General features: G+C 34.1%; 1 protein-coding gene across 2 annotated transcripts in view; it reads left to right on the top strand.

The window, feature by feature from the left end:
* LOC148942553 (rho GTPase-activating protein 45-like) overlaps positions 1–7,743 on the top strand; it is a 311,254-nt gene extending 303,511 nt beyond the window's left edge. For both annotated transcript variants that reach the window (XM_089102066.1, XM_089102067.1), the window contains 3 exons: positions 597–1,081; positions 1,970–2,124; positions 4,420–7,743. In XM_089102066.1, coding sequence (XP_088958192.1) covers positions 597–1,081; positions 1,970–2,124; positions 4,420–5,250 — 1,471 coding nt within the window. In that variant the 3' untranslated portion in view covers positions 5,251–7,743. The remainder of the gene's footprint in view (positions 1–596; positions 1,082–1,969; positions 2,125–4,419) is intronic.
* The last annotated feature ends 4,501 nt before the right edge of the window (positions 7,744–12,244 follow it).

The raw sequence follows: 12,244 nt of genomic DNA, 5'->3' as shown, positions 1-12,244 counted from the left end.
TCTTTTACTAACATAAAGCCATCCCTTCTAACGAATTCATAATCTGGCCACAAGAATATATAAGATTGCTTCACATTTTCCGTTCCCACATTAGTGCCTTAAGTTCCAACTGAATTGAAAACTCTAAAAGGACGTTGTAACCGCAAAGAAACATAAAGTCTACCTTTTAAAGAAATTGTTACTAAAAACTTCTATTATTTTTATTGGCTTAGTATTTCTCACAAACAAACCAATCAGGTTTTAAGTCATAGGTTTCTCAAGAAATTCCATTTCTTTGTCTGTCTAGATGTGTGATTTTGTGTTAGCTAATCCAAAGCATTACTTCATCTACTTTTATAAAGGCTGGGCTATTTTTGTCAACAGAAATCATGACTAATGTGATGGGCTTACAATAATACGTCATAACAATAAACCACTGGAATTATAGCCTTATTTCTGTAGCGGAGGTATGGCAGACTCATCTCTCTTTTTCTCTTTGCTATAGCCACACAAAAACCTTTATTTCCCTATTTGTTTGAGTCTTTGCCTTAGGTCCATTGTTACGTAACATCAGCTGAACCCAAATAAATAATATAAATACAAGTCAATATTTATAGGTTGGCAAAAGAGTGTTCTACGACAGACAACTTAACAGCCATATTAGAAGAATTACGCGAATTGTGTAGGCGGCTTCCCAAGCACCACCTACCAACTCTCAGCTATTTGATGCGTCATCTAAAACGCGTTGCAGAACACAGTGAAGATAATAAAATGCCACCATCAAACCTAGGTATTGTATTTGGTCCAACTCTGTTAAGAACAGCAGAAAGTGCCACATTAAACTGTCTGATTGACACAGTGCAGCAAAGCCGGGTGATAGAACTACTTATAACACACTGTGATCATATCTTTGGTTGTGAGATGCCACAAGAGAGATTAATTAAAGCCAAAGATGAGCAAAAGACTGTAAGAACGCCAAAGCGATCTAGCTCTTTCAATGAGAAGAAGAAGAGAAATGTGGAGGAAGTTGTCTTGCCTGGTTTCGTTGTCGAAAAACCTAAAACAAGCTCCTCGGGATTCAATGAATCGAATTCCGGCTTAGGTAAGTCAAAACTTTGCAATCGTTTAATTAATCTTCTATTTACAGTGGTGAGATTTTACCTATTTTGGGATTATTTAAGTACCAAATTTTTCATAAGCTCGGATTTTTATTTTCGAAAAAGCTAGTATTAATGTGAGTAAAAGTATCAAGTATTAATGTTTAAAAATAAGTGCTGATTAACATAATATGGAAAAGGATGAGAGAGAGGGAAAGAGAAAGGAGAGAGAGAGAGAGAGAGAGAGGAGAGAGAGAGAGAGAGAGAGAGAGACAAAGAAATAAAAAAGACAAAGAGAGGAGGGGGTAGATCTTTCGTAAAAGATAAAAATGCTATTGATGGCAAACAATGTTTCGTCTGTAGAGAAATAGAGAGAGCGGGAAAGGAAGCGAGAGACAAAGGAACAAACAATACAAAGAGAGGAGGGGGTAGATCTTTCGTAAAAGATAACAATACTATTGATGGTAAACAATGTTTCGTCTGTATATTCTACAAAATCAAGCTTAATGCTCAGGCAGATAAACGCAACCAAGAAATATTCACTTGTTACATCCACTTGTTATGTTATTCACTTGTTTTGGTCAAGTTGTTTGGTCAAGTAATCATTTGAGTCAAAACTTCACTTTGATCAGGCAACCAGGTGAATTTCCCAGCAATTTTTATTCTAAGAGCAAAAAAATGAAAAATAAGTGATTCTTTAATTCAAAAGTCAATCATGACTGTATACGCTGGACGCCATAAGGTCCTATATGATTTGACAGCAATTAATGAGTATACCCTACCAATCTTAAATAACCTAAAAATCGTAACAATTTTTTTTGCTGTGAATCTAGGGTAAAAAAGTCAAAAGAACTCATATGAAGTTTTTTTCAAAAAATAGCCCATTTTTTCAGACGACCAACGTTCAAGTCCATCATCTGAGGAGGATATAATTGATTATATGAATGATGAAGCAATACCTTTCCGTAGATCTCCAAAAAGTTTAAAAGGCTCCGAGCCACCTAAGATTTTTCGAAGCTCATTGAGGGACTATCACGGTCTAGAAGGTGTAAGTATCTTATTATAAATTTCAAAGGCTTATGTGAGATTACAACCTCAGTCAGGACCACCCAAACCAACTATCTGGATCTAAAAAAATTTAGTGAACCCTTCACCAAAATCTCTGCTTTGCAGAAATGTCGCCGCTTATTTTTGGCTTAAATAACTTATTTTCAAGCTCAACAGATTGTTTTTCAACACACTAAAGATAATTTAATTTCAAAACGAAATAATATTTAAAACGCGGGCTATTTAAATATATTAAGCAACATATATAAATCTGCAACCAAAATATACCATAATGGGTAAAAATGTTACTGATCTTAATGGAAAATGATTCAATATTATTAAAAAAAAAAAAAAAAATTGTTAGATTTTATGTCGTATTCTTAAACTATAAATTACGTAAAAATTAAAATACTAAGTGAAAAAAAGCTCAATTAAAAATATTGAAGAAAATAGTGTGTCTTGAATTTTATTTCAGTTAACTGATCTGTTTTGCATTTATGATCTGTTTTTCACATTCAATGTGAAAAATTTTCACGGTGGCTTTTTATTTTTATTTAATTTTTCACCTTTCCTTTCGTTGTATTTAATTTCTTTTTATTTAATTTTTCACTTTTTCTTTCGTTGTATTATTATAGGGCTTTTAATTTAAGTTTTTAATTATCCGTAACTAGATTTAAAACTTGGTGAAAGGGATTTTACAGTAGAATGAAAAAAACTTGCAATTTTCAAAGAGGCTTTTTTACTCATTTTTCACTTTTCTTTTCATTTTTTTAAATTTGAGATTACTTTATTTCTAAAGGTTTTATTGAAAGTTGTCAATTCTCCATAGCTAGATTCTAAACTAGCTTGAAGAATAATTTATGGATGGAATAAGAAAAATATAAAATTCTCATTCAAATTTCAAAATTTAAAATTCAACATTTTTGACATTGATAGCGTTTAATCAAATTGATAAATTTCAAAAATAAACAGATGATTTTAGCCGTCTATCACTGCCGTCTTTTCATCCTGAGCCATCCTGTTGCAATAAGAATAAGATAAATATTAGAGCTTGAGTTTTCGTCTCCATTCTACGTTTTTAATTTTTGAATAGTTTACTTATGATAATTTTGATGATTTTAGTCGGTCATCCTGACATTTTTGTGTAATTTTACGTTAACACAGTGTACAAGACTTGCTTACGTGTGAAAGGTTATACGTAACGTAATATAATTTGACATGTAGCATAGAAAAGTACGCATGTAGTTTGAAAGCCTCTTTAGGATAACACGAAGCTTACGTTTACGGTCCGCACACATCACTTACGCTCAATATTTTATGACTTTTTTTTAATATGTTATGTTTTCCAAATATTGGAAGAGAGGAAGAAAGACCCTTTCCTTTAACTTTGAAGTAAAATTGTGTTTTCACTTTATTAGCTTTACGCCCGGGATGTATTTTTATAAGGCTATCTCTTTATCTCGCAAGAAAATTCAATGCCTAATACAAGACTCGGGATTTTTCTAAAATTCAAATTGGTTCTGCTGTGTGGAAAATCCAGGTGGTATCTAATCCTACTCAAATGTCAAAATTAACCAATTGAAGCATTTCCTGTTTTAATCTACTTAAACAAAAATGAGAAAAATAGTAGGAAAAAGACAATTTTCAATGGTTTAGATACGTTTCGAGGTCCTTAAAGATAGCATTGGGGCTCATGAAAACACAGAAGAAAGCACAGAAAGTACACCCCCTCTAAAAAAAATTGGGTTATGCTTGCTGAAAAGATGCACAGAAAGTACACCCCCTCTAAAAAAAATTGGGTTTTACTTGCTGAAAAGATGCATAAGATAAATATAGGAAGCAGTACTTCCGAAAAAAACGTATATTCTGTGATAACAAGTTTTTAGTTGGACAATACAATCAATCACTTTCAATTAAGGGTCAAATTTTGTTGTAATTTGAGTGTTTCTCTGTACGTATAAGAGGCAGCTTTTTCTTAATCCCAGTTTCTTTTCACTTTTGTAGAGACAAGAATAAAATTAGTCTTGTTTGTAAAATTTATGACCAAGGCTTAATTTTTAAGTAAAAATAAAGATGTTGGAGATGTAACAAGATGTTGGAACTTTAATAAGCTTTGACTTTTTTAAGCTGATTTTAGTATTGGGAAAGGGATAAATATTTTTGCTTAATATTTCTATACTTTTCCCTGGTCTATTTTGCACAAATTCAAGTTGACTCTTTTTTTATGAATTTCCAAAAATATTATGATTTTCATACAAATTGTCTGTTTTGAAAATTTAAGATTATTTAATTTTAGGGTAGCCTAAATCTTCTTGGGAGTGAAGAACGTAGTCCTGATGCAAGAAAGCACTCATCTGCATCTCAACCTGGAACACCGCATCAAAAGTTGTCTTTCGAATTTCCGCCTCGGTCAACTAGCAATCAAAGTGGAGCTCTTTCTAAATCCAAAAGCTCACTATCAAGCATAGAAGATGCTCCTAAATCAGCAAGCTCAATCGCTGAAAGCTCAATTGAAAATGAGCCAATAATACGTCATTACGCAATAATCAATCATGAACGAAGAAATCAGTTCTTTGGTATAACATCCTTAGGGACATCGCCACAGAGTGCGTCGTTTTTAGACGGTCATCGATTATCGGCAGCCGAAATTCCCTCTGCTTCTCCCAGCCCAAGTAAATCAAATGACGATATTTTCCATAGTGCTGAAGAGCTGAATGAGCCGAAATGTGAATCAAAAGTAGCAGAAGGGAAGACCGAGCATACTGAAGAAAAGATGGAAAGAAAAATAGCCACTATTACGGCACCTAATTTTAATTCAGATGAAAACAAAGTGAAAATTCAAGTTCCTGGACTTCATATTCATAATATACCAGTAACAGGTGCTACCATCTATGAAAACTACAAATTACAGAAATCGTTATCCCAGTTATCTGCTAGTGATTTAAAGACAAAATATAGTGTGGTAAGTGTTGGCGAAAAGCCAGAAACAACGGTGTTAGATGCAACAGCCTCTAGCCTGTATAGATTTCGAACAGAGGCAACTCGATTACAGCGAACACCAACAGATTTAGAAAAGAAGATGAGTGAAACAAAAAATTTTGAACGAAGAGTGGAAAAGTTTGTTTAGTCCACCTTAAAAATAATCTGAAATCGGTGGTGCCATTTTTCGGAAATGTAAGGGGGGTATTTTTGATTTTTTAAATGAAAATCCAAAAAAGTTAAACAAAAGTTTTTCAAAATATAAAGGGGAGGGTGTTTTTATTCGATGTTTTTAATAAAAATACCAAAATTTTTCAAAATCAATTTCTCACCCTCCCCCAAATTGGCACCTCTGCCTAAGATTAAGGTTCACGCTCGAGGATGGTTTTGTATTTTTGAAAGTGTACCTGATTGTTAATATCAATTTGAGTGAACATTGTTAAAACAGCGTGGATTTAAATAAGTTAAGCAACAATATCAGTTCACTGCTCTTAGTCTTCTTTCCTACCACACCCTCCGCTAAAAATGCGTTATGTTATCCGACATAAATTTTTTTGGCGGGGTGCTACCTTTTCGACTAACCGTCACAAGCACTAAACGTCATAACATCTAAAAGGAAAATCCGTCAGAACCCCCAACCGTCATAAATTCTAAAAAAATTTATATGTTTATATAATAGTAATAAGTATATAAGAGCTTAGAAAACAATTTTGGCTATATATTCGCACATTAGGGAGGTGGGTGTAAAGCATAACATATATTAAATACGTAACCTAACCTAGGTACCTCCCCCCCCCCTAAACCTCAAAAACTAAAGTTTAAAATTTTAGATGTTATGACGGTTAATAGTTCTACGGATTTTTTTGTTGATGTTATGACGGACTTTGTAGACGAAATGACGCTAGTGCTCCTGACGGTTAGATGTTATGACGCCTTCCCTTTTTTGGCTTCTCAAATATGGCGAAAACGGTTTTGGTGTTAAAAAATCAATTTAACAACTATTTCCTTGAGTTAGACAAAGGAAATAAGGGATGCAATGGAAGACACAGGCAACATCAAAACCTTTCACAGAGAACAAATCTTAGGGACTAGTCATTTGTTCAACGAGGGTTTTTTTTTGCTTCCAAAATACGGCGAATACGGTTTTGATTTTAAAAAATCTATTAATCAACTATTTCCTTGTGTTGGAAAAAGGAAATAAGGAATAGAATAGAAGACATAAAAGGATACAAAGAGAAAAAAGAGATATGACATGCTTTGAAAAAAAAACATGTTTCTAAGTAAATTGAGAGAGAGAGAGAGGGAGAAAGAGAGAGAGAGAGAGAGAGAGAGAGAGAGAGAGAGAGAGAGAGAGAGAGAGAGAGAGAGAGAGAGAGAGAGAGAGAGTGAAAGAGTAGCATGAGAGAGAGAGAGAGAGGGAAAGAGTAGCATGAGAGAGAGAGGAGAAAACGGCTTGGAATGATTGGCAGAGCTTGTTTGTTTGAGGGGGTGGCTTTAAATCAAGATTTTACAAAAAGATTTTACATTTCACATAACAGCTTTTGAATTACTACTTTTGTCCCGGTAATAAAAACTTTCATAAATTGAGAATGTTTTGGTTTTACTAAGTTTTTTTGGCTATTTCATGGTATATTCAACCATATGAGGAGGGTGTTTTCCAGCCATACCCTGGTAAAAGTGCAACAAGGAGAATAAAAATGCCTATTTAATACATTTCAAGCAGTATCGTAGTTACTGTTATTGGTTTCATGCTACAAATATCTGAACATTGATAATTTGTTTTCTATATAAGACAATACTGTGGTTAAACCTATATATCCGTACCATTGCTGAAACATACAAGCTAAGTAAACGGTAATACGTACATTATAAAATCACTGGAAAGGTGTGGTTTATGGGGTGTGGCTATTTTGTAGTATTGAAAAGGACCTATAACATGCAGTTTGTTGGGAGAATTTTTAGTTCATTCATAGCCAAGATGTGCATTCAATAAAATGCATTGGGAGGGAAGGGGTATTTATTTTTTAAGGGGGTAGGCAATTTTTTTGTTATTTCAGTTTTATTAATAAAACCACCAAAAAGTTTTTTTTTCAAAATCCCGGGGGAGGGGATTTTCTTTTCATAACTTAATCAGATAATTAGCAAGGAAAGAATAATCTACCCCCTACCCAAAATCACCCTTTTTCAATACTGCAGCCTGAGGCCAGACGCCTTTAAACCATGAATCATTTTAGCTTTGCTTGTTTTTTTTTTTTCATTTTAATAAAGAGTACGGTCGGCTGCTTTGAATTATCTTTCATAAGTCTCGGGACAACTCTGAAAAGGAAGATATTTAAATATAAAAGTAAATGAGGAGAAAAAAGAGAAAGTAATAAGAATAAAAATAAACTGAGTGAAATAAAAAGAGGAAGAAAGATTATGATATTTGAATGACATTCAAAAACTAGCCTTCATTTACTTTATTTTAGTTTAAGTATAATTATTGTTGCTTTTGTTCATTTCTTGTTTTGTTGTTTGATTTGTTATTTTAAATACTGCCATTGTTGTAGCGATTTGATTTTCAAAGTTTCTACGGTTGTTTATTGTTTGAATTTATTATTGTCGTCCATATCAATGAAATAAATTGGGCATATCCAGATGACTTGAAAATGTACTTTTTGCATAGCATAGAAAACTTCGTTGCCACCCTACCAACCATTTAAATAAATGTGCGTGTGGTTCAATAACTAATACGGCAAAATAAGGTATAAGATAAGATAAGATTTATTGCAAAAAGCCTGCGGGCCATAGCAACACATAATACAATCTACAAACCAACACTCAGGAACAAAATACAGTTTTAGATAGTAAAAATCAAAAAAGGAAAAAAGAAAAAGAACAACAAAACGACAAAAAAGAAACACACCTAGGTTCGACTTTGAACCAAAAAACACCATATAATAAGTGCAAATCCTAAAAATAGTATCTGGCTATCCCCTCAAACATGATTCCCTATATTTAGTCCCTAAACGAAGAAACTTACACAACTGTTTAATAGCACATGCATTCCTCTCAGCCATCCGCTCTATTAACCAGCATTCGCTCCCAAACACTCGTCCGAAACATTCATTCTGCAACTCAGACAGCTCTTCACACTCGGATACTGCCTGAAATAAGTTTTCATTCACCAATCCACACATTCGGCAGAAATAAGGGCCAGCCGCCAGCCTAAACTTTCCCAAAAATTTCCTTCTCTCACCTAAATCCAAACTATCCCCTCTTACCACCAACAAATTCTTCAAATCCTCTTTATTCAACCCAAATTTAAGATAAACCTCCTCCCCCCAACCGTCTTTGGCTTGGTAGTAAAAACTCAAAGATATAGATTGGTCCTTACGAGCTTGCCACTCATGGATTTTTTGGTCCTTCAGGGTTCGCTAGACTTCTTTCCATGTTGACGCGGTTTCATTCTTAGGGCCTTGTCTTTCATTCCATAGCTCCGAAAGTCCACAGAGGTCCAATATTTTCTTGACCAAATTTAATCATGAATCATGTCTACCGTGCATCAAGCCCTCCAAATAAGCTGCCTTAAAAAGCCGAACTCTAGCTAGCCTAGTTATCTTCTCCCAGAATTTTACCATTCTAACCAATCTAACACTCCTTAAAAAAAAGCCCCAAATCTCCTTTCAGTACCACTGAACTAAATGAATCCTTCAAGCCTAGAATTCTCTTAAAATATCTTAGCTGAACTACTTCAAGTTTAGCTCCTTCAGCAAAGCCCCAAACCTCAGAGCCCCAATTTAGACTAGAAGCTACCTTTGTCTGGAAAACTCTTTTCTGGATGTCAGCCTCATGTCAGCTAGCTGATTTAAATTACCTCTAAAAAGAATATTTATTAGTCTATTACCCCTTAAATTACAATCTTCTACATGCCTAGACATCCCCCTTAAAGCACTAAACTTAACACCCAAATAAAAAAAACTCATCTTTAACCTCTAAAACCTTTCCTCCAAAATTCAAATGAACCTCTGAATCAACATCTCCTTTACTCCTAAATACTAATACTACTGATTTCTTAGCGTTCAACTCTAACTCCTTCTTTTATAAATACTTTTTTATTATATCTAATTACTTCTGAAGGTTATCTCTGCTATCCGCCACTAGAGCTATATCATCCGCGAATAACATGCATGATAGCCTAAACCGATCCAAAGATACATAAGGGGCTCCATTATTTTTCATAAACCTATCTAAATCATTAACAAACAAGGAGAAGAGCTTAGGAGATAATGTACATCCTTGTTTCACAGCCACGTGAGACGTGACCAGCCTAGAAAAGTTTTCCATAACCTTCAGAGAAAATTTCACCCTCCGATACATATCTGCTATTATTGCTACAAAACAAGACGGCAAGGCTATTTCTAACAGACTTTCAATTAATAAACTCCTGTTTACCGAATCAAAAGCACTTTTCAGGTCTAAAAAGGCTACGAATAGCCGACCAGTTTTTCCTCTAGTATAGTTCCTTCTCAATGCATCCAAAGTAAAAATATGGTCAGTAGTGCTGAATATCTATCTCAATCCCGCTCGTATCGGGCTATGTACTTCCTCCTTATCTAACCAGTCTTTTATCCTAAATTCCAGAACCTTACAAAGCGATTTACTTTCCACATTCCCCATAAAGATAGACCTAAAGTTTTCATGTAACTTCCTATTACCATTCTTAAAAAGAGGCACTGCTACAGAATTGTCTCATTAGCGAAGCCAACAAGCTTTCTGTACAAAAAACAAGGAAATTGCAGCCAACATGGATATTAAAGTTGTCCTTCCCATCTTCAGAACCTTTTTAGATATGCCATCTGCTCGTGGACTATAATTTCCATTCATCCTTTTCAACTGATCCCAAATTTCTTGTTGAGATACAGGCCTAATTAAATCATAATCATTCTGCCTTAAAGAATATGTTAAACCATTATATAAATAAATAATGGTTTATCAGTCAGTTTATCACGGAAGAAACAATATAAAAACGCCGTCATTAAAAAAAGCAGAGACTCTGATAAACATCACTCGAGTTTCTACTTTTCACAAGTTTTTGAGTTTTCACAACCAATGGAACCTCATGTCCAAGGCCCTGTCCAGAATTTTTTTTCGGAGGGGGTTTTACTAATTTTTTTTTTTGGGCGGGGTGGGTTTACACAAAAAAACCTCAAAAAAGGCATACTAAATTTTTTATGTCCATTTTTGTTATGTTTTTACGAGTCCGGGCGAACATTTGGGGGGGGGGCAAACCCCCTAACCCCCTCCTCTGGATACGGCCTTGTTACCAAATACAGTATCAGAAACCTTTATGTTGCTGTTGTAAAATCATTAAAACACCCATGTTTGAGGATGATGGTTTATTTGTGGTGTTGAGTCCCAAATTGAAAAAAAAAAAAAATGAAGTTTAGCAGCTTCATTTTGAAATTCTATGCTAATCTAGAGCTAAGTTTTATTTTTGTGTTTCCACGCATAAACGAGCAAGTTTATGCAAGATCGAACATAACATCCAACATAAATGTTCGATGCAAGAGTTTATGCAAGATCGAACATCGAGTTTATGCAAGATCGAACATAAACATCGAAGATAAATGAATCAGCACAGAGCCAGGAAATTTTATGACAAGGAGAGCTCCGTTTTTTGGGGTAGATAATAAAGATAAATCTATAATGTCTCAAAGAATCATTACGCAAAAACATGGCTTATCGAAAAATTACGGTTAGCCACCGATTTATCATCGAAAAAAGTCGTTGGTTCGTATTTAAAGAAAGATCGTGTTATTTTGACGAAAATCACTCGAGTTTTTACTTTCCGCAAATTTGCGACTTTCCTCAATTTAAGGAAATTCATGGTGCCAGAAAGCGCATCAAAAACTTTATTGTTACTCTCTTACAAAATTATGGAAATGCTACAATTCCCTTGTAGTTTAGACCATGATGATTTGTCTGTCATTCCGAGTGCCAGAGCTAAAAAAAACTGAAATTATACTTTTAAATTTCATGTTAAAATACATGCCATTTACAATATTGTTTTGAGCGAAATTTCTCTATTTGTGTTTCCCCATATGGACTAACAATTGTAGAAATTGTAGTCAACGAGCATCCAATAGATATTAGGAATTACAACGAAGTAGGAAGTTTTATGGTAGCGAGAGGCCCTTTGAAAGATGTTCTCACTCATCCTTATACCAATAAAAGGACAATATTCTTTCGGGATATTCTACAATTTTAAGCGGATTTGGAGAACATAGTGTCCATAGGTAGATGTCAGTTCAAAATAGGACGTTAAAAAATTAAAACGCATTCCCAATAGGAAAAACTTCTGAATGACCGTATCCGAAGCTCATACGTTATATGCCCTTATTACTCATATTTTTACAATTCATCAATGTATATGGTACTAACAAAGTTGCCCCTCCCCTACAAAATAAATCCTTGTACTTGCCTTTCTACATAATTTCTCAGGTTTCACCAACCAGTGCATCAGGAATCATAGCCACCGTCCTATAATGCATCTAACTCAAAACAAAGTAAACCGTTATACCATACAAACTCGGTCCTGTAATTGATTAAATAAAAAAAACAAGTTTTTCAAACTGAAATTAAGGAGCGACAATAACACTTAAAACGAACAGAAATTATTGCGATATCTGAAAGGGAGTGTCCCCACAATAAAGCCACGCTATGTAAGCTACAATTATACTATTTTTTAAAAGTCAGTGTGTGTAGAAAATAAAATACTTTAGCGTAAAGAACGAGGCGTTGAGGAGGGGACAGCCCCTTTCATATACGGAATAATTTCTGTTCGTTTTAAGTTTTAATGTCGCTCCTTACTTTCAGTTTAAAAAACTTGTTTTTTTTATTTAATTTCTGATCGTTTTTTAGTTAGTGCAGCTTTTATTTTGGCTCACCGTCATTGAATAAGTAAACAAAATTTGCATAAAATTTTTAATTTTCTTTTGCTAAATGGATGTCTCTAAATTTGGTTCTGACGTAATTTACAAATTAACTTACGTAACTAACTTCTATATTCGTATATTTTTCTTCTGGCAAAAAATACAAAGTTGCAGATTTTTGCAGATATGAGCTTGAAACCCATGTAATAGGGTTTTTTGATACGCTGA

The sequence above is a fragment of the Artemia sp. Qi Xiang Cuo genome, chromosome 16 (assembly GCF_049724085.1).
Source record: "Artemia sp. Qi Xiang Cuo chromosome 16, ASM4972408v1, whole genome shotgun sequence".
NCBI lineage: Eukaryota > Metazoa > Arthropoda > Branchiopoda > Anostraca > Artemiidae > Artemia > Artemia sp. Qi Xiang Cuo.
This window is presented reverse-complemented; position numbering and strand designations above follow the sequence as displayed.